Source organism: Enoplosus armatus, chromosome 13 (genome assembly GCF_043641665.1).
Source record: "Enoplosus armatus isolate fEnoArm2 chromosome 13, fEnoArm2.hap1, whole genome shotgun sequence".
NCBI lineage: Eukaryota > Metazoa > Chordata > Actinopteri > Centrarchiformes > Enoplosidae > Enoplosus > Enoplosus armatus.
The window spans coordinates 7932855-7956033 of record NC_092192.1 but is presented as its reverse complement, the minus strand read 5'-3'; the positions used below and the strand labels follow the sequence as shown (position 1 = coordinate 7956033).

General features: G+C 40.4%; 1 protein-coding gene across 1 annotated transcript; it reads left to right on the top strand.

Moving 5' to 3' along the window:
• The first annotated feature begins 5254 nt into the window (after positions 1-5254).
• Positions 5255-16498, top strand: LOC139295430 (sodium- and chloride-dependent GABA transporter 2-like). Its single transcript, XM_070917622.1, has 14 exons — positions 5255-5444; positions 5598-5732; positions 6092-6232; positions 6447-6534; positions 6790-6922; positions 10595-10729; positions 10827-10930; positions 11061-11185; positions 12564-12676; positions 12767-12904; positions 14331-14433; positions 14602-14702; positions 15156-15326; positions 16364-16498. The coding sequence occupies exons 1-14, from the start codon at positions 5255-5257 to the stop codon at positions 16496-16498; spliced, it is 1812 nt and encodes a 603-aa protein (XP_070773723.1).
• Positions 16499-23179: the final 6681 nt, after the last annotated feature.

Sequence of the window (23179 nt, the reverse complement as noted above, 5' to 3'; positions counted from 1 at the left end):
GCTGCATTCTGCAAGATGCTTGTCATCACAGTTACATGCGACTGAACTGAAACACTTCAGAAGTGTTTTCTGACTTAAAGGTCCAAGTAAGAAAGACAATACACTGATGATGTTTGAATAAAGTAGGTAGACTTCATAACTTTGTGACATACTGTAAATGTTTTGGGTTCAGTATTGGATGAGATGGCCTTCACTAAAATCTCATCTACCTGTTGCAGTTGAAACCGACGGGGCGAACAGGCGGTGAATCCTGGCAAAAACTCGGTAAATGCGGACGCTGGAAAGACTGGTTTGCTCTTCGCCTTGTTTACACATTAAAAGGTCGGGAAACAAGTCACGTGTTTCAGTTCACAGGGGACGGTGGACGTCCTTCTGTTGTCCTGTTACAGTTTCCTTTTCTCTTTTGGGCTGCAGGTCACTTTTTGTGTGGTTGACTGTTCTCCCGTGTGACGCAACTGTCTTGCAGCTGCCACTTGTGTTTAATATTAACCATATCACTCCCGATGTGTCATATGTGTACATACATGCAAGAACACAACAAAGCGATTATTTGTTTGATACAATGCCGTTTTAACTCCACCAGACTTAACTGTTTCTGTGGCGTCGGATGGATTAAGGCGTTGCAGTCGGTTTGTACCGCCCCTCGTGCACTGTGTCTTAGCTTTTTTAATTCAATTCAATTCAATTCAATTTTATTTATATAGCGCCAAATCACAACAAAGTCATCTCATGACACTTTACAAAATAGAGCAGGTCTAGACCGACTCTTTATAATGTTATTATAGAGACCCAACAGTTCCCACCATGAGCAAGCACTTTGGCGACAGTGGCAAGGAAAAACTTCCTTTTAAGAGGCAGAAACCTCGAGCAGAACCAGACTCTAGGTCTGCTTTGACCGGTTGGGTTTGAGAGAGAGAGAGAGAGAGAGAGAGAGAGAGAGCGAGAGAGACAGACAGACAGATAGACAGATAGGCAAAGATGTATGGCAGCACTAGCAGTAGAAATAGCTGTAATACTAGCTAAGATTAATAATAGCAGCTTTAATAGTAACAGAACTACGACTAAACATAATAACTGTAGTGATGAGAGTCAGGCAGGCCCATGGCGGCAGCAGCAGCCAGGCGTACCAGGACCACGATCCACAGGAACCTGCGAGACGAGAAAGCACAAAGAAACTCCGGGGAAGAAATAAAGTTAATAACATGCATTGGACTGTGATGAATGTGCAAAGATGAAGAGGGAGAGGAGGAAAGCTCAGTGCATCATGGGAAGTCCCCCAGCAGTGTAGGCCTATAGCAGCATAACTAGGGGGCTGGTCCAGGCAGGCCTGAGCCAGCCCTTAACTATAAGCGTTATCAAAAAGCAAAGTTTTAAGCCTACTCTTAAAAGTAGAGAGTGTGTCTGCCTCCCGGACCCAAACTGGGAGCCGATTCCACAGGAGAGGAGCTTGATAGCTGAAGGCTCTGGCTCCTGCTCTGTTTTTAGAGACTCTAGGAACCACAAGCAACCCTGCACTCTGGGAGCGGAGTGCTCTAGTGAGGTAATAGGGTACTATGAGCTCTTTAAGATATGATGGTGCCTGACCAGTAAGAGCTTTGTAGGTAAGGAGAAGTATTTTAAACTCTATTCTAGATTTTACAGGGAGCCAGTGCAGCGACGCTAATACAGGAAATATGATCTCTTTTCCTGGTTCCTGTCAGTACACGTGCCGCAGCATTCTGGATCAGCTGGAGAGTCCTCAGGGACTTATTGGGACAGCCTGATAATAAGGAATTGCAATAATCCAGCCTAGATGTGACAAATGCATGGACTAATTTTTCTGCATCTGTTTGAGACAGGATCTTCCTGATTTTTGCAATGTTACGGAGGTGAAAGAAGGCAGTCCTTGAAGTTTATTTTACGTGGGAGTTAAATGACATGTCCTGATCAAAGACAACTCTGAGATTCTTCACGGTGGCGCTGGAGGCCAGGGCAATGCCATCTAGGGTAACAATATCCTTAGATACTGTGTTTCTGAGGTGTTCAGGGCCAAGAACAATAACTTCTGTCTTGTCTGAGTTCAACATCAGATAATTACAGGTCATCCAGGTCTTTATGTCCTTAAGGCATGCTTGAAGCTTGGCTAACTGATAAGGTTCTTCTGGCTTGATCGATAAATATAGCTGGGTATCATCTGCATAGCAATGAAAATGTATGGAGTGTTTTCTAATAATATCCCCTAAAGGAAGCATATATAAGGTGAATAGTATTGGTCCAAGCACAGAACCTTGTGGAACTCCATGACTGACTTTGGCGTACATGGAGGATTCATCGTTAACATGTACAAACTGAGATCGATCTGATAAATACGACTTAAACCAGCTTAGTGCGGTTCCTTTGATGCCAATTAAATGTTCCAGTCTCTGTAATAGGATATGATGGTCAATGGTGTCAAATGCAGCACTAAGATCTAACAAAACAAGTAGAGAAGTCCCTTGTCTGATGCAGTTAGAAGGTCATTTGTAACTTTCACCAGTGCTGTCTCTGTGCTATGATGAGCTCTGAAACCTGACTGAAAGTCCTCAAGCAACCTATTGTCATGTAGAAAATCACACAGCTGGTTGGCGACTGCTTTCTCAAGAATCTTGGAGAGAAAGGGAAGGTTAGATATAGGTCTATAGTTGGCTAAAACCTCTGGATCAAGAGTGGTCTTTTTAAGAAGAGGTTTAATTACAGCTACTTTAAAGGACTGTGGTACGTAGCCTGTTAATAAAGACAGATTGATCATGTCTAGTAAAGAAGTGCTGACTAAAGGTAAAACCTCTTTGAGCAGCCAGGTTGGGATGGGGTCTAAGAGACAAGTTGATGGCTTAGATGAAGAGATAGTTTTAGTAATTTGGTGAAGGTCAATGGGAGAAAAGCAATCTAAATATACATCAGGTTTTACAGCTATTTCTGAGATTCCTGTGTTTGAAGGTAAGGTACTACCTGAAGACAGGAGGTGATCAATTCTGTCTCTAATAGTTAGAATTTTATCATTAAAGAAGCTCATGAAATCATTACTGCTGAGGGTTATAGGAAAACATGGCTCAATAGAGCTGTGACTCTCTGTCAGCCTGGCTACAGTGCTGAAGAGAAACCTGGGGTTGTTCTTGTTCTCTTCTATTAATGTTGAGTAATAGGCTGCTCTGGCTTTACAGAGGGCCTTCCTATAAGTTCTAAGACTATCTTGCCAAATTAAACGTGATTCCTCTAGTTTGGTGGAGCGCCATTTCCTTTCAAGTTTCTGCACTGTTTGCTTTAATTTGTGGGTTTGGGTGTTATACCATGGAGCCGACTTTCTTTGTTTTATTATCTTCTTTTTAAGAGGGGCAATAGAGTCAAGTGTCAATCGCATTGAGACTATAACGAATAAGACTGGCTTCAGTGTTTTCCAGGTTGGGAGTGAGAGACTCAGAACGAGGCTTTCAAATAAATTATAATCCAGTTTAGGTCTAGAGTTCATCAACAGGCTTGAGTCAAAAATGGCTGCAACTCCACCTCCTCGGCCGGTGCCTCGAGGGATGTGAGTGTTAGTATGACTGGGTGGAGTGGATTCATTCAGGCTGACATACTCCTCATGACACAGCCAGGTTTCTGTCAGACACAGTAGATCAATATGATTCTCTGATATTAGCTTGTTTACTAATACAGCTTTAGATGACAGAGATCTGATATTTAACAGTCCACACTTAATTTTCCTATTGTTTTGGCCTATAGCAGTAGTGGTCTTAATTTTTATTAAGTTTTTATTAATGACTCCTCTCCTGTTTAACTTTGATTGAATTAATGGTGGTGGTCGGGGGGCAGACACAGTCATTATGGGGTTTTGGGTGGGTAACTGCTCTAATGGAAGCGCAGAGAAGCGTGTAGGACTGCGACTCTGCCTCCTGGTCTGGACTCTGGGTTGTCACGGTTTTGGTTCACTAATAAAGTCGGTCAGATTTCTAGATATGAGAGCCGCTCCATCCAAAGTGGGATGAATGCCGTCTCTCCTCATCCGACCAGGTCTCCTCCAGAAAGTCCGCCAATTATCTACGAAGCCCACATCGTTTGCTGGACACCACCTCGACAGCCAGCGGTTGAATGATGACACGCGGCTAAACATATCATAACTGGTCAAACTGGGTAGGGGCCCAGAGAAAACTACGGAGTCCGACATAGTTTTTGCAAACGTACACACCGATTCCACGTTAATTTTAGTGACCTCCGATTGGCGTAACCGGGAGTCATTACCGCCGACGTGAATAACAATCTTACTGTATTTACGCTTATCCTTAGCCAGCAGCCCCAGGAATGCATCTCACTATGGTCGCTGGTGTCGCTAACCTCACGTTTCTGACTATGGAGCTGCCAATTACCAGAATCTCAGCGGGTGTCGCTGAGTGGGGAGAACCTGTTAGAAACATGAAGTGGTTGGTGGTGAACCGTGGGCTTCTGCCGAGGGCTATGCTTCCTTCGGGTAGTCACCCAGCCTCCCTGGCTTCCCGACTGCTCGGGAACTGCCTCCAACTCGCTGAGCCTCGCCTCCAGCACGCTAAATAAACTACATTTATTACATTTACCATTATCGCTAAAGGAGGCGGGGGAATAACTAAACATCTGACACACCGAGCAGGACAGAGCAGGAGAGCGAGAAGGAGAGAGAGAGAAGCCATCGCTAGCTGCTAAGCTAATGTAACAGACAGGATAGTGTGTAAACAACTGTGAGATTAGCGAAAAAGTCGCTAAAAGAAGGAGAGAACTATCAGTGTTAAGCAAAACTAATGTACGTTTAAGTGGTTAGCGGCTGGTTAGCCGCTGTAATGAAATATATACCAAACAAATATAACTTGTTTGAGCTTAGAGCGGCCAAACACACACGTTACCAATGACACAGAAGCCGGAAGTAAAGCAATACGCTTACGGCAGTACGTCAGTACGTCAAGTGTTCCCTCCCTTCACATGCATCTACAACCAAGATTACTCATTGGTACCCTCCCACAGACCACCCAATACACACATCTACGTATCTACAACTTAAATACTTAGCCTACAGTTTCAGCCAACACTGTTCTCAGCAACAGGACTGTCCGAGCTGCCACCACATCTACACTTTGCTCACTTCACATTCGCGTGCAGCTTGTGCCAACAGTGAGATTTTGGCCAGAGCGCACAAAATCGTATGTGGCTACGGAGGAAAGTTACCCTTACAGAGGTGTTTTAGGAAACTAAAGCTGATTTTAAAGGGAGAAAGATGGCCATGAACGGAAAGAATGGCCCCTACACAGTTTCTGTGCCAAAGGGATACCCACAGACGCCCAAAGAGTTGGAGGAACGGGGGTACTGGGGGACCAAAGCCGAGTTCATCCTGACTGTGATGGGAGCGATCATCGGACCTGGGAATATATGGAGGTTCCCCTACTTGTGCTACAGAAACGGCGGAGGTGAAGGATTTTACACAGCAAGTGTTGCAACCAGTTTGTCCAGAGCATGTTTCCGAAATTGGCAATCTGGGACGATTATTGGGGATTTTCTTTCCTAGTCTATTACATTTTCCTCCGTGTAGTAAGAAGTAAAGACCATCTCTTCTTTCGCAGGTGTGTTCTTCATCCCATACATCTTGTTCATGTTTACATGCGGAGTCCCGTTATTCTTCCTTGAGACTTCCTTGGGACAATACACCAGCCAGGGGGGAATCACGTGCTGGAGAAAGATTTGTCCGCTTTTCCAAGGTAAATAAAACGACTTATTTCCCCTATAACTCCTTTTATAATAGAACAACATATTACTGATAATATACATTATGCATTGTCATATTTGTCAACTGGATTTTCATACTGTTCACCAGACAGATGTAAACGGCGCGCGTATTTACGCACACAGTCTATCCTTTTGACCATATCACCGTTTATCACCCGATTGGTTTGGGGCAGATGATTCGTGCTCTGTTTTTAATCACAGCGAAATGTTTATGTTCTAAATAACGTTTTGTTTAGTTCTTTTGACACTACATGACACTGTTTACCCCACAGGCAGTGTGCAACTGCAGAATATTATGTGTTATTCCTTTTTTCTTTTTTCTTTTTTTCAGGCATGGGCTATGCCAGTCACTTAATCATCGCTTTCAGTGCCACCTCCTACATTGTCATCCTTGCATGGGCGTTCTTTTACCTGTTCTCATCCTTCAGTGTGGATTTGCCTTGGGCCACATGTGGAAACTACTGGAACACAGGTAGGCTGTCATGCAGCTTCTGCCGAGGGCTCCAGAAGCCTGTAAGTGTAAAGCATCGGCCATAAAATCACAGAGATTTTGCATGAAGAGTTTCTTTTTAGCTGAGATGTAGTAAGTAGTGATTTGACCATCACTGCAATATTGTTGAAAAATATTGTAAGTGTTATGTACAACGCAGGGGACCTTTCAATTTGATAGTTTTATTTTCTTATAGACTCATGCTTGGACTTCAGCCATTCAAATCTGAGCTTCAGCATGATATCCAGACTGAACACCACTCTACCTGTTGTGGAGTTTTGGCAGTAAGCACAACACAAGTTGAATTAAATGCTAATTTTTCTTTCAATCTCTGGCCTTTCCTTTTCTTTCTCCCTCTCCCTTCTCTTTTCTCTCTCTTTCTCAACCCGTCCTGTCACTTCAGGTCCTCTCTTCCTCCCCTCCACTCATCCTCACATTCAGTTTTCCTCTCTCCCTATGATTCTGTTCCCCTCCCTTTCACGTGTCATTCATTTTTGCTCTCCCTCTCACCCCCAACATTGCTCCCCTTCTCTGCCCAGGAATCGGGTTTTGAAAATCTCTGGTGGAATCGAGGAGGTGGGCAGCTTGAGGTGGGAACTGGTCTTGTGTCTCATCCTGACCTGGGTCATCTGCTACTTTTGTGTTTGGAAGGGCATCAAGTCAACAGGAAAGGTTAGCTGCTTAAACACTGAACAACATCCAGAAATCTTTCACACATTTTTGTAAAAAAAGAAAAAACTCCCCAAAATGCTGGTCCAAATGAAGAGTTTATCAGTCAGTTATGTTTTCAGCACTTAGGTTTATGAATTTCAAGTGATTTGTCTCTGACAAGTCTCCAACTGTCTCTTAATCTTGCCAGCTGTGTTAACTATTTTTATGAGCTTGCTTTTGCTCCTATCCCCTAAATTTCTGTAACAGAATGTGATGTCTTTAAATAAGACCTATTATGGTGTATCATTTGATGGTTCGGACTTCTGTTTGACAGGGATATATTTATCCATATAGTGTGTCAATCCAGATCTGAAGAAGTATCAATATCTCTCTTACAGAGTCTGTAAAGTAACGGTTTACATGAGGCCTCACTTGTGAACTTACAGAGGTTGGAGATAACGCCATGGTTTTTACAGCAGCAGGCAAAGGTGGGGACCTGGGCATGTTGACCCCTGGCATCGCAGACTGGTTCTAGGGACATGAACATCATCATCTCTCTGGTGAGGAAGGAACCAGGGCTAGTGCGCGAGGTGGCGCGGTACCAACTAGATATAGTCACCTCTATGCATAGTACTGGGTCTGGAACCAAACTCCTGGAGAGAGGCTGGATTCGCTCCTTTTCTGGAGTTGCTAGAGGGGTATTGTGGGAGTATGTGGTAACAGGGCCATTGAGACATAATTCAAGAAAAGCTTCTTGTACCAGAGGACTGGTGAAGCTAGATAAGTAGGCATGATGGCTAAGTTAGGTCAAGGCTGGAGACTGGTGTCGTCTGTCATGGGGGCCAGAAAATGTTTGGTGCAGTGCAGGGCCAAGGGATAAGTTAAAGCTTCATTTAACAAGACTGCTGGGCCTCCATTGGAATCCTCACCCAACTTTTGCCTTAAAAAAAGCCTTAAAATGCTTCAAAAAGTAATATTTACAACATAAAGTTTCAGCATTTGTAAAAAATTTACATGTAAAGGCAACATATCTGAATCAGAGGATCAAAATGTGCTCATAGTTAGCGTAGTTTTAAGACAAATACAGATGTAGGAGAGGGTTGCACAGGGTTTGTTTCTCCAGTGTAAATTTTTTACAGATCAGTCTGTAAAACTGTCTATAAACTATTGACGTTGTTTACATCCATGTTTTGTTGAATGTCCCTGTGAAGGATAAATGGATATTTGTGTTAGTTCAGGCACAAAATGGACACTGTGCTTGCATCAGCTGATAGTCTTTCAGCTGTTTTATTCATGCTTCATCATCTGTCTCATCGACACACAGTGCCTCTTGTAACCTGACATTTCTCACCACCACTACACAGATACCCACATGCCAATACCGCTTGTTGCTCCTACTTGTGTGTCGGAGTTTTTTTCCCCATTGTTGATATCTAATGTTCATGTGCATTTCCAGATGTCTGAAAACTGCGTAAGAATAGAGTTTGTTTTTTAAGAGCTCCCTAAAGAGCAGCGTCTTTGCTGCTAACTTCAAAACAATTTGCAATGAATGGCCAGTTCCTTGACGTAAGTGTCTCTGAATGAATGAATGAATTTTCCATCAATTTCAAATTTCATTGCTTCCTATATTGCCAAAATCTCCATAGCTCCAATGCTTTGGGAGGAACGCCCTTCCTTGCACACTCACACGCACACACACAGGGCCAACACCAGAAAGTGATTAAAACACTTCCTGCCTTTGAGCCTACGTCATCTGGGGCGCATTTAACTAGTTATAGGTCCATGAAAGAACTGTCCCTGCAGTATGAGTTGTCACAACAAATAAAACAAATTGTCAAATTGAATATTTTTAGACAAAACAACAATGCATTATAGGTAATTCTAATATAGTACGTGCCTTAGCAGACAGTTAATAAATTGATAGCATGGGATATGAGCATCAGAACTGATCAACACTGTGTTATAAATGGAACAGTATGAGCTAGGTTTTGGCCAGAGGCTCCAGGATCAGATTCAATGTTTGATTTGTAAAACAGCCACTTAAGGCGGCACCTGTCCAGAGTGCTGTGACTCTCAGCACGACAGGAACTGTCTGAGGAATGTATCATCATCCATGCTTGTGATGGCCAACAGAAAGGTTTTAACTTATTGCTACTGTTATCAGGTGGCCATTATGTTCAATTCAATTCAAGATTAAAAAAATTTAACAGTCTATCACATGATGATAGAAAATGGTCTTAGGTCAGGGGCTCACAAACAACATGCACCCAGGAAAGAGTTCTGTTTTGGCCAGAGGTGCTCTGAGGCGGCTGCCTGAAAGGAATGGTAATAAATATCCATTTATTTGCCAGACTGAGAGTAAGTCCAGCTTCTTGTTTGCGTTTTTCTTCACAGCTGATTGTTTTAAGTTTAGGCTGGGTTCACAGCGGTTGTTTTGGCAGTAGTCACTATTGTTGTGATTGATAGATGAATATAGTCTCCATATTGTTTCCAGGGGCTTGGATGTCTTCCTGAAACCTCTCTCATCTCTCAGCAGTCGAGTGTGTCGCAATTTGTGTCAGAAGTGGGTCCCCACAATGTGTCTGGGAGCCCACTTGTGTTTTGAGGACCCATCTCTGCTCTGGACATCAAAAAGCCCCCAAAGTTTATTTAAGGCTACAAGTTATTTGGTTTTGGGTTGTGGTCAGAGTAAAGGCTAAGGCTTTTGCAGTTTTGAGGGTGAGACTTTTGGAACATAGTCAACGCAGACTCCCTTCAAGGCTTGCATGACAAATCTGGTTATGGTTAGGATTAGGTTAGGCTTCCTCTGGCTCCCCCCATGTCGGTCAGGCATCCAGGATAATATGGTTGAGGTGAAGGTGAACTGCTAAATGAGGGGATAAGAGCCAGAGGTGCTCCAGGGACAAAGTGGTTGGGATTAGGTAATACAAATGGTAATGGTTAAAATCAGGGCAAACCACTGGTTGAGGGGATAAGATCATTGATTAGGGAATGGGAATCCATTATATCTTTGGGGGTTCTCACAAGTAAAAAGGTCATGTCTTCATGTAATAAGAGATAGCAGATGTTTGGTGTGTCTTTGAGGCCAGTTTTTTTATAAATAGAATAAATACACACATTAACACAAAATCCAATAAACATATGCCCCTCATTTAAATGTGTCCAGTGTTGTCTGAGGTATCATACAAGGACAAAAACTTAACTGAACTTGGCTGCAGCTAATATACAGTACAGTGAGCCAATTGGTGCAATTTTTATATTTTTATTAAATAACCATATACCATAAGATTTTGCAGCATTGAGTTCATGCTCATTTATACGTTGGGATCTGATTGTTTAAAGATCAATACACCCCAGTAATGCTGAAACAATTAGTCAATTAATGGATTAGTTGATCCATTGTTTAATCAGCAACTACTTCGATTAGTCATTGAAGTCATTTATTAAGCAAATATGCCTTTGCATTTGTTGCTTCCAGCCTCCCAAATGTGAGGATTTGCTGCTTTTCTCTGGTTTATGTCACAGTAAAGAGTTTGGGGGTTTTGGACTGTTGGTTTGAAGACGTCATGTTGGGTTCTAGGAAATTGAAATGGACATTTTTCACCATCACATTTTATAAACAAATCAATTATATAGAATACACAGAATGGTGCAAGCTGGCTCTTACTCACTTTGTTTCCTCTTTCCTTTCAGGCAGCCTTCTTCACAGCCACCTTCCCCTTCATTATGCTGTTGGTTTTGCTCATACGTGGCGTTACCCTACCGGGGGCAATAGATGGGATCATTTACTACCTCTACCCTGACATCTCTCGCCTTTCAGATCCCCAGGTAAGAACGCACATTCAATCTTTGGAGCAGATCGGCTACATTGTTTCCTCACCGAGACATGCACACACACACACAGGTTTTTTTTTTACCCTTTCAGGTGTGGATGGATGCTGGCACTCAGATCTTCTTCTCTTATGCTGTTGGCCTTGGGTTCCTAACCTCTCTTGGGAGTTACAACACTTACAACAACGACTGTTACAGGTGCTATACTGATCTGATACTGATTAACATTAGCTAGTAAAATGAGCATCCACTTCTGCAACACTTGTATCCATCCATCCACTCCTCAGCTACCTACACATTTGTAAAACTGTATTCATTTTTCTTTCAGGGACTGTTTCTACTTGTGTTTACTGAACAGTGCCACCAGCATTGTGGCAGGCTTCGCCATTTTCTCTGTTTTGGGTTTCATGACCTACGAACAAGGAGTAGATATTTCTGAAGTAGCCGAATCAGGCAAGTACTGACTCAGTTAAGTTCAACTTTATAGTGAGCATTAGAGTGACAAACTATATTCATACATTTCCTGTGAGGCTTTTTGGGGGAGCTTGTAGTATATATTGTCAGATACTGCACCCTGCACAGACACTACCGCCTCACCGCCTCAGTGGAAATTGTGCCAAATCATGTGATGTTTCTTTATCCTTATCCCCTCATCATTCCTACCTAAGGAGCTTTCTGGTAGACTTGATTCTTCTCTCTTTTTTTGGGAATGTAGAGCTGAAAGCAAAAAAGATTAATGAGTCAGTTTTGACATTAATTCATGACCTACATTTTGGCAATCATAAAGTAATTCGTGAGTTGTGGTGACTTTTTAGCCAACCATCTGGAACTATAACTGCATCCGCAGGTCTCAGATGCTGCTACTCACATTTCTCACCCAGACATTTGTACCTAAACTGCAGTGCAGGCCACAAGTCAAAGCGTCAACCGTCACTGATTCCTATTTGAAACAAACAAACACTCAACACAGTTTTGCTTTATGGGAGCTCTTTGACACTTTGACTGGCTTCGCTGCTTACAGCTGGAAAATAGAACATTGTCTTATTTTTAGCAATGTGGCTTTAGGGATGGCAACGTCAGTCTGTCAGTCAGTTCACCACATTGGTCCAGACTTATGCCACATTCAAGTCATTTGTTGTCAGTTGTTTAATCTGTTATTACAAGCTGATGTCATCTCGACTTGTGATTCCCAGTCGGAGATATTGGAAATTTGGACACTGCAATATCTCCCACTTGGTGAAAAGAGCTCTAGACACGTCAACAAACTGTCAGCAGACTGGCTGCAAATGCACCACCGCTGGCAGTTCATCGCTGGCATCAAAAGAAAACCCAATATTAACACTAATACAATCCATTCCGCTAATTTTATAGGAGCTATTCACTGCTTGTTTGTATTTGGTTACACACTAGCATGGCTGCAGACTCAAAGTCTTGTTTTCATCTGTGTTACACTGCAGTAATGCAGCTAGCCAGCACACTGTGATACAAAAGGGGGTGTTTTATTTTTTTTTCATTCGACTGAAATGCATTGATGGTTGAATGCTTTGACTGTAGTCAAACCCCTGCAGATACGGTACGTTATGGTGACTGTGTGAACTGTGTGTTTGAGATTTGAAAGTGGACAACATTATCAAGAGTCAAATGTACAGTGGTCAAAAACTAGTGGTGCTGCAGCTCTAGGCATTCCCAGGTCTGTTGTGTGCACATTGCAGCTTTTCTTTAGTTACCTTTCAGTGTTTGCATGTGTTTGTTTCTATTATCATTTTATATTTTCAAATGTGGCATTAAAATGACCAATTTACATCCTGTGTGTGTGTGTGTGTGTGTGTAGGTCCAGGGTTGGCATTCATTGTCTACCCACGTGCTGTAGCCATGATGCCCATGCCCCAGGTGTGGTCGGTGTGTTTCTTCATCATGATCATTCTGCTTGGATTGGACAGTCAGGTACCAGCCAAACCTCTCTGAATGAATGAATGATTGAATTAATGAATGAATGAAGCCCTGACTCTCTTTCCTATAACTGGTTCCTTCCAGTTTGTTGGCCTAGAGTGTCTGATGACATCACTGGTTGATCTGTTCCCGACTTACCTGCGACAAGGCTATAGACGTGAGCTGCTTCTGCTGGCTATTTGCTGTACCAGCTGTTTGCTGGGACTCTCCCTGGTCACTGAGGTTCGTGTACTACACTCGCTAGGCTGTCCTCAGTGTTTCCAACCATATTATTTATGTAGCACTTAATGTGCTTTAGAATCTGGTAAAATCTTTCAGAAAGGAAAGCAGCAGTGGCATAAAAGCAACTAAAAACTAACAAGTCAATCTGAACATCACTTAAGAATTCAGAAGGTGTTACATGATGTATGTGCTGGACTATTTCTTGTTTGGAGCAGTGGCTTCTTGGCTGCCAGACTAGTTCCTTTTCAGTCTTTATGCTAAGCTAAGCTAACTGGCAGGTGGTTCCAGCTTCATATTCAAGGGACACATATAAGAGGGGTATCAATCTTCTCATCTAACTCTTGTCAAGAAAGCAAATATTTGTATTTCTTATTTTGTATTTGTTGAACTATTCCTTTTAATCCTTTACATTTAAATAAGCACATAACACTTGGTTAGTGTGGATTGAAAATTACACCTGCAGAATTGCTACTATTTCTAAACAATATATTTCATATGTTTGGTCATAATGTTACATTGTTTTAGCAAGATTGAAATTAGTTTAAACTTGAGTTTAAACTCAAACAAGGCTAAACAAGTTTAACATCAGTTATAAGATTCTCAATTATTTCTAAGAGGGTTTATCGTGGATCTTTTGAATAAAACTAAAAAGACTCTAATTCACCTTTTCACCTATTCTGAACTTCCTTTTGAAGATGTTGGTTGCAGTTTAAATGCACAGTCTGCAAGACAACTGTGAAATTAAAGGCTTTGTTTAATTTGATTTGACTGGGATATTGACCAAAACAAATTGCTACTGCCTTATTAGCAAGCTCTTTGCCCCATGGAGGTCATTGGATCACATGAAGATGAGCACGTTTTGTATGTTAAACTCTCTAGACTCTCTGTTGCTCTGCTAGAGGGCTTGCAGGGAAGCCTGCCAAACCCTCCAACAGGTTCTTTCTTTCCAGTTTTCTGATGTTTCGCGTTACGCAAATTCATCTCTCTCACAAATAATACACACTTGCTACACTGCTAAATGCACCATTTTGAATAGAGGATTAATGCCCGTCTTTAAAGATGGAAGCTCAGAATATCTGTAAGAAAACCTTTTGTTGATAATGTGTTCGCTGACGTTGACGCTAATGTTGACTGTTAACTGGTGCTACATAATAATGATAATGCGATCATGGGTGTTTGTCATTGTTGTTAGGATTTGGGTAAGGTCATGGCCGGGCTTATTATTTTTGTTTTGTTAATTGTCTGATGTTAATTACATTTATTAAAAGACCGTTTGGGGCTTGTTCCCACATTTTTTACTTACTTAGCGGGACCCTGGCTGATATGCAGATGCTGACTATGCTGTAGGATCAGTTTTGGAAGAAAATCTTTATTTAAAAAAACAGTTACATTGATTGTAATTTTTACTTCTGCCCTTGCTTTTTAGGGAGGGATGTACCTGCTCCAGCTGTTGGACCATCATGTCTGCAGCGGCACCACCCTGCTCCTCCTCTCCCTCTGCCAGTCTGTCAGCATTGCCTGGGTGTACGGTACGTACGTGAAGACTATATCCTGTTGACAGAACAGACACAACTCCTCTTCAGATTGTGATAAACTGTTTTCTACGGGGCAAAAACCACAGGATGCACATTTGGTATGCTGATAAATTCATGTCAAAGACAAGTTTGACCTTTTTAATGTCTTTCCTTTCCCTAAAGGTGCTGACCGTTTCTATGACAACATCACAGACATGATTGGTTATCGTCCATACCCATTAATGAAGTACTGCTGGTGCTACATCACTCCCATCTTCTGTTTTGTAAGGATTCATGTGCGATGTTATGTGGAATGCGTACATTCGTGAGAGAAAAGGAGGTCCAACCCAGTGAGAATTATGCACAGATTAATCACAGGCACTGACACACACAGCTGTGAATACACACACAGAGATGGTGGATTTATTACATTGTGATATCCTTTTAGCATCTGTCTTACCTCTTCCCCTTTTAACTCTTGAAATGAACTTGCAATCCCTCCCAGCAGAAACTCACATCCCATATTCATGAAAGGATACATATTCATATTAACTCCCCGTAGTCCTACAGTAGATGTTTTTATTATAAGGTTTCCAGTATGTAATGACTTTATGGTGAAGAAGAAGTTGTGAGGTTAGGGTTAATTGAAGTAGGTGCCTTGTCTTTTGAGTTTCACAGTTATGTAATTACTGACTGTGACATTTAACATTAATCTACTTTGTCTCCTCTAATCACAGGGCACCTTCATCTTCTCTATTGTCAAATACTCCCCTCTGAAGTTCAGTAACACTTATGTTTATCCGCTCTGGGCCAACATCTTGGGCTGGTTCATTGCCACCATCTCCCTCTCCCTCATCCCACTCTTTGTGTTACATAAAATGAGGCAGGGAAAAGGCACTCTTCGACAGGTGAGCATGATCCTCTTGTTATTATAAATTATAAAAGGTATTGTTAGTGAATTTTGTTAAAAAAACAAAGTTACACTAGAAAGCTCAGCTTCTGGCAAAATGATCACTGACTCACTGATGTTGATCAGTAACTGTCAAATTCTGAAATAGATTATGGGCATTTTGTGCTGCTGTGAAGAATGTTCCACATTCATCAAGAGCTCTGTGGTATGGATCAGTGTTACAGCTGAGTGTATTTGTGTTGGCCTCACTTAAACCTTGGCTGTTGTAATGGGACCGGGGGTTGTCAGAAAGCACACGTGGGAATATGTTTCTTGGAAAACATTGGAACTTTTGAATGTAAGAAGTCATTCCCTGCATAAAAGTATAAGTCTGGTGATATTATACATTTTTCTTATTGTCAACTAATGCTATTAAAAAAGCAAAACCAACCATTAATTCATCCTACTAACAAGTATTGTTACCAAAGTTCATGTAGTTGATTCTGACTTTATCCCTCATACAGTATCCTGTATTAATCTGCAGCTGAAAATAGTCTGCTAAATTTTCCATATTTACTTTTAATCAAGTAACATTTTCCCAGCTGTTTCAGGAAATTAAGCTCTTTTAAAAACTGAAACTGTTCATTTGTGACCTTGTTTTTAAAGACGCTTTCAGGTGGAATGAATGGCCTTGGGGCTGAGAGCCATAGAGTGGGAAAGTATTGAGAAAGGGACCAACACATTGTTGGTTTTGGTCTTTTCATGGGATTTGTTGACATATAGAATATCATCCTTTAATCCACAGATGTATTGTATCAACTTTCTATTGTATTGTATTGGTTGGGTGTAAGAAAATAGTTGTTTTTCAAAGTTTCATATAATTCAATTCAGTTGAGCTTTATTGTCATTGTACTTGTACATTGTACAACAAATAGTCTTGTCATTCTAATAGTGCAAAGAATCACGCCTCGTGCACAAAGGAATGCAGAACGCAATATGTATGATTCTCAGCTACTCAGAAATTCACTTCATTCTTGTATCTCTTCTTTTTCTCAGCGATTCTTCTTGCTCTGCCAGCCTGTGGACGACCTCCCCATGAAACAAAAATGTCTTCCTACATTGGGAACCAATGGCACCACTTCCCACACAGAGCTCAAACCTTTATCCCACGCTGGGGAAATCATTCAGTGAAAACAAACAGTTTTTCAGCTGAGACGTGTAGAGTAAATTAGCGTGCGGTCTTCTAGACCAGTATGCATCAAACTTCTAAGAAGGATGCTCTAAAAAGAGGCAACTTAGGAGTAAAAGTAAAAGTTCTTTGCTAAAAGTGAAGTGATCTATTCCTGCTTACAGAGAAGAGAAGTAACCTTTAGAAACAGCTCTCAAAGTGATTAATCACATGTATGCTGTGCATAGCCAAACACATTTAACCTACAACTGATCCCTTGTTCATTCATTAGGAAAGAAAATTACATTTACACAATTATATTTTATTCTATAATTGCCTATGATGTATTTGTTTGAAATCTTCAACAACATATAGGGATGAAATAATAGGACATTGGAAACGAAATGAAAGTCACATTGAAGCAGGGAGTAAATTCAGCTGCTGGTGATGTTGCCCTGTGTAGTACTGCAGTATATTTGTATCTAAATATCATGTATGCACCCTTTAAGCGTTGTATGTAGTGTTATATACTGTACGACTTATATATAAAATACCTCTTAAAACTATGGTAAGTGCCTTACAACATATTTACACAGTACTGTCCTTACCTCACACACACACACAGCAGATTAAGTGGTGATTTTTAATTATTACTTTGTCAGTAGCCATTTTTGTTAGAGAGGTGTGTTTGTACACCTACAGCATATGATATTGATGAAATGGACTGCTGGTCAAGAATAAATATCACCATTTACACAAGAACCTGGTACTTTGTTGTGTCTTTTTGAAGGGTTATTGCTATAGTTTGTATTTTTGCCTACACCCTGTATGCAAACTAATAATCAGGGATGGCAGACGGTGAAAATTATTAGGTGTAAGTTAATGTGATCACTTTATTATGTCATTAAGCTTAATTTCTACAATGACGTCCAAATACAAGCATCTTGCTTTCAATAAGTATGCATTAACCCTTTTCACAGCAGATATTGTGACTTGTCATACCAGGAAAAGCACAAGTGTCACTGATCGCCTTAAAGATGGCTTTGTTGTATTCAAGTGAGCCAAAATGCACAATAACAAGATTAGCTGAAGCTGCTAAATGGAATTCAGCCATCATTCACTTTATTAGTTACACCTGTGCTCTCTGACCGTGACATGTTAAAATGTGGTCCGTGATAATCCAACATTACATGACTGACATTTATGGCAAAGCAGGTGTTTCAGATCAAAACTCCCAGGGAAATCGACTTGAAAGACATAGAAATAGAGTTGCAATAGAGAGGCCATTCATAACTTGAAGTAAATAACTGCATTCTTTGATTTTTGCCTCTGCATTTTATACTTTATGTAATGTACAGGCATGCAAGTCTTCATCTCCATCATCATGAATCAAATTTAAACTATATGCTGGAATTTCGGGCCTCTGGACAGCAAAGGACAACAACATCTACCTTGTCTTCAGTATAATGCCAGGCATGTTTCTCCGTTAAGTATAGGGCCCCTGAACCTTTCAGGTCAGACTCCCTCCAGTTTCCCTAAAATGAAAAATGTACCACCTCTGACATCTGTGTCGTAATAGTCTCGCATAGTCTACGACAACAGCCCAATGGGTGGTTGTACATTCAACTTGACAAGCATGGTAATAAATCAGAACTATGGAATTCTGTTCTTGAAGTCAGTTTTAATACATTTTGACCTGTTTGCCCAAAGTTAATGTGCTCCACAGCACATACACAGTTTGATCATTGAGCACATCTTAACCATGTTTGTCACCTTACTTCTTCTCTGCTTGTTTCCCAGAAATCGAAATGCTGAAAAACACAGGTCTTGGGTCTGCATTTCAAGCTATGATTGTTCACTTATTTTAATTTTTTTTTTTTAATCAGGCTTGAGCTAACCTGATTATTGGATCTGTGCTGGCTTTACAGATTATTTTATTGGGTTTATTCAAATCAGTTGTTTTCCACAATGGAAGCCACTTTTCTCAGACCTCTTCCTGGAGTATGCCGCTATTTCTTTGGCAGGGTTTTGTTTCTTGCTCTGTCTCTGTTTTATATTATCATCACTGTCTATTACTTGTAAAGCACTTGAAGTCCATGTTCTCCAAATGTATTTTCCAGATCAAAAAGGAACAATAATAGAGAGTAGAAATGTATGAAGTGAAACACATGCAGTACAGCCATTACATAACTCAAGAGACAAAATGTCAAGATACATTACCTACATTATAAATCATTACAACACACAGATGTTGAAGCAGCAGGACATGAGAGGATTTTTTCAGGAAGGTCAGAGAAAACAGAACCATTCTTGGGTTAACGTTTTCTCGATGTGGTGAGACTCATCTGACCGAAACACACTGAAAAAACATGCAGGCTAAAGCTTTGTTATTTCATTTGCTTCAATGCTGATTTACGGAGACTTATTTTTGAATAACAGATGCTACTAAATGAGAAAGTAGCAAATGGATAACATGACAGATAGTCCACCACAGAGGAAATCATGATTGTTTTTATTTTCACCAAAATGTACATTATCATTGTGTGGTAAGCAAGTTTTATGTACAGACTGATCATCTGAAAAGTATGCCTTATTAACACGGTAAACAGTAAAGTACAGTAAACACGAATTAACATTGTTGTAATTGGGCTCAAGTATCCAAAAATTACTGGTATGGACCGCTGAAGCGTGATTTCACTCTTGATTTCCAACCAGCGGTACCTGTACGCCGGGGTACTAATGCCACTCCAAGTGGTAAGTAATAGTACAAACTTGACCAAACTGACCTAAACATTTCAACAATAGCAGTGCATTTTCCTTCAGTTCGGTATTTGATATAATCACTACTAACCAGTGTTGTGCTAGCTACTGAAAAATAGTCTAGATTAGATAGAGTTAGTCTACTAGTTACCTCATTAAAAGGTAACAAAATTACTTAAAAGGGTAACTTCCACCAAAAGGAATGTGTTACTGTGATATATAACTTAATAAGTTAGTTAGTTTTTTATATAAAGACCAGTGGCGTGTGGTCCATTGAGGGCATTGGACGCCGCCCCTCCTGCAATTACAATTGTGAAATACATATTTTAATGAAAAAGAGTTATTGTTAATGTTATTGTTGTGTTTTGTGTGTGTGTGTGTATACATTTAAGTTGTTACTCTCACATAAATCATACATTATAACAGAAACGTGCGATGACTCATAAAAAAGCGTTACCTACAGTCTTTGTCTATGTGCGTAATATGTTTTGTTATGCTTTCCCTGGTGGCCCCTGATTGGTTGACACGGCACCAGAAAATAACTGGATCTTTTTTCCGCCCAAGAAATGTTGCCAAATTGGGCGATTTTCCGGCCATTTATGTGGCTGTAAAATGCTTTCATGTCGGTAAACATTAGCTTGGGTGGGTTGACAAAACTTTAGCCTGGTTTGTCATGGTGCAGATGTTTTTCTTATTTTTTCCAATACTGATATTATTTTCTGGCTAATAATTACGTTTTTGAACCAACCTGGCAACACAGCCCAAGTGGCAAGAAGAAGTACTGAAACGGAGCGGAGGAGAGAGACAGGCAGACAGACAGGCAGACAGACAGAACACGTCACGTAGTTTGGTTTCTCTACGGCGGCCTGCTCCGGCGAACATAAACAAAGCTTTATGTTTATGTTAGCCTGCTTGCTTTTCGTGGTTGTAAATTGTGTGTGTGTCAAACTCCTACATAGACAACAGAGGACAGAAGCAGCGCTTCCGTAAATGACACCAAAACGCGGTAGAGACTCTCAGCATATTTATTTTTTTACGTGACAGTTTGGCGGATAGCATGCTAAGATTTAGTAGTCCCACCTAGTGGAAAAGTTACGCCACGCCACTGATGAAGACTTTTGATCAACTTGATTGTGACAGATAGTTTTCACCTGGACGCCTGGACGGGGTATCTTGCTAACCAACTGCCTGAAAGCGGGTGACTTGACAGTAGAGAGAGGCTGCATATGTATAATAGACCAGGCTATTAGGTAAATTGTCCCCGGGTCGCAGAAGTCTGAGCCCAGCGATGAAAATCCAGCCTCGGTTGCTTGGGCGAAGTGGCATGAATGACTTGTGCCCGGGTCTGCGGCGGCGGAGCAGCTAGCTTGGTGCTGCCATGTCGCATAAACAGGAAGTGTAACGTTAGACTACGCATCACTGCAGCTGGCCAAAATTAGTTAGATTACCGAACTGTTAGCTACTTAAAAATAACGCAGTAACGAGCCTTTCAGCAATTAACTAATAGTTTAGTTATTTAATTTAAAAAATAATGCGTTAGTACCAGTTAATGTCAAAAGTAGGATACTTTCAAATGCGTTATTCCCAACACTTAAAAAATCAGAAAATCAGTCAAGTTGAAAAAATATTTTTCTAATGAGAAACACTGTTAGCAAACAATGTAAAAATGACGGAGGGACAGAGACAAGGGAATAAGTCCTTCAAAACTTGGACAAAAAGATGGTAAAGAGAAGCCATGTTGTATTTTGCAGTATTTTTAACTGTGTCACAGGTACAATGGTGGTCTTTACTGAGCCCAGTATTCCTCTTGTAGGAGTTATGTTTGACATTAATTTGCAAATATAGCAGACAAGACTCAAGTCATGAAATTCATTTCATATCGAACTTCTAAAATCAGTTTTTATTCAGTAGAGGGGTAATTGGAAGTACCAAGTCACTCTAATCTGCTTGTGTTATTTAAATCTAAACCACACAGTTAAGAAAACAAGTCAGACTGTACATGTAAAAGAAGGACTGTTCATCTTTAACGTAACTGACCCAGAATTGGCTTTTTTCATAAATGTGGCCTTTTTCTATGGCGACATCACAGACTTGGCTTGTTATCATCCATACCCAGTATTGAGGTGTTTCAGCACATCACTCCCAAAACATCTGCTTTGTAAGGGTTTAGTGATTTAATGTAGATTCAGAGAATATGTAGGTTCTGGAGAAGCGAGGTACACACTTGATCACTGCCACATGTACACAGCTGTGACTAAAGACTGATGTATGGCAGATTTCCAGTATTATGTTGACCTAAAGTTCATCTTTACCTCTGCAGCTTTGACGCTTGAATTTAGTTCCCCATGCCTCCCACATTAAACTACAAACTCACAGCCTCACAAATGTCCATCATCTGTTCATGTCAGGAGATGCAGAGGGAGGAAGTCTGTGGAGCTGAGCTCACTGATTCATTATCATTTTGTAGCCATAAAGCCACTCAGAAAATAAAAGATTTGTGAAACTTAAATTACAAGGGTAGAGACTTATACAGCTCATAAACAAGCACAAAGATTGTTATACATGTATTTTTTTTCAGATAGTTTACTCTTTTAAGAGGAGCTATATCTGAGAGCTGAGAACCTATGTATTAATTACTGATATAATAAAAAAGGAAGATTACCAGAGATTATAATATTTAACATCAAACACATTCAAGTCTTCATGTAGAACTTAAGCTGTGTCAAGAGACATAAAAATGTCATGATCAAAAATCATGTTGAAGCAGCAGGACATGACATTTCATTACATTTCTTTGGTGTATTTCCAGGAACAAACGTGGAGATCTGACAAAAAAAAGAACAATTTTTGGGTCCCTTGATGTGGCAAGACAACGCTGGTTACTACCTATTTACATGTCCGTTTATATATATTTATTACTACCATTTATACCTGCATACATAACAGTATTTGTATATATATATTTATTTATTTATTTACTTATGTGTACTACCTGTAACCTCTAACCATCACAGTATATATATTCATGAATGCATAAATATATGCACGGCCTGTCTAAAATACTACGTCAAACAAAAAAGGTTGGGGATCACTGATTTAACTGACTGAGACAAACCAGATTATGTTTAGTGACTTTAAAATAACTCTTTCCAATATCCAATAACAATATCCAAGCATGCCAACTAAAGTTAAGTTCAGGAAAAGGTGACGTATGGGTTAAAGTCTGGGGAACAAAGTGTTGGTCTGACATGGGACATGAACTGGCATCTCCTCATATCCACAGGCAGTGTTTTCTGAGAAATTTCAGAGACCTTCTCTCTTCTGTTAATACACTGGAGGGAGGTAGACGGGAAAATGTGACTCTTATTTGTTGTTATGGCTATTGCTGATTCTATAACTGCTGCTAGTTGTTGAAGTGCCAGAGCAAAATTTAATTTCTCAATTACTCCAAAAGCATCAACTCTATGTTTCAAGTAAATAAAAAGTCACCTGCTAATAATCATGTCAATCAGCACTAACCTTCAAGAAAATTAGAAGCAGCATATATTATTCAAAGTTCAAAAAAGGCATTTCTTCAATTAATTAAGTAAGGAAACGTGACGTGTTAAAAGCTTGTACTAAAGATGCACAAGATGTATACATACAGTGTATACATCTGAAAATTACTGTTCATGTACACTTAGATTTCCTGCATACACCACCTTTTGGTGTGAAATATAAGTTAAGTATGATGCTCCACGGCTAAAATCTTTGATCCTGACCTCTCTTTGGCAGCATTTGTCTTGCATTTGGGAATAAGTCTACTATTCAACATCTGTGTAACATTAAAGAATCAATATGAACTGTGATCGGCTTATAGCATGTCAACATTAAAAGCATTTTTCACAACATGCAACATAGGTTTATGCTGTGGTGTATGCTCAGTTTTAGGATACTTCTTCCAG

What these genes read in the sequence shown, in the direction of transcription:
- LOC139295430 (XM_070917622.1), top strand. Translation starts at nt 5,255, where the DNA reads ATGGCCATGAACGGAAAGAATGGCCCCTACACAGTTTCTGTGCCAAAG. An exon ending in CCTGTTGTGGAGTTTTGGCA is followed by an intron (nt 6,535 to 6,789) that starts GTAAGCACAACA and finishes TTCTCTGCCCAG; the next exon opens with GAATCGGGTTTTGAAAATCT. An exon ending in GCATCAAGTCAACAGGAAAG is followed by an intron (nt 6,923 to 10,594) that starts GTTAGCTGCTTA and finishes CTTTCCTTTCAG; the next exon opens with GCAGCCTTCTTCACAGCCAC.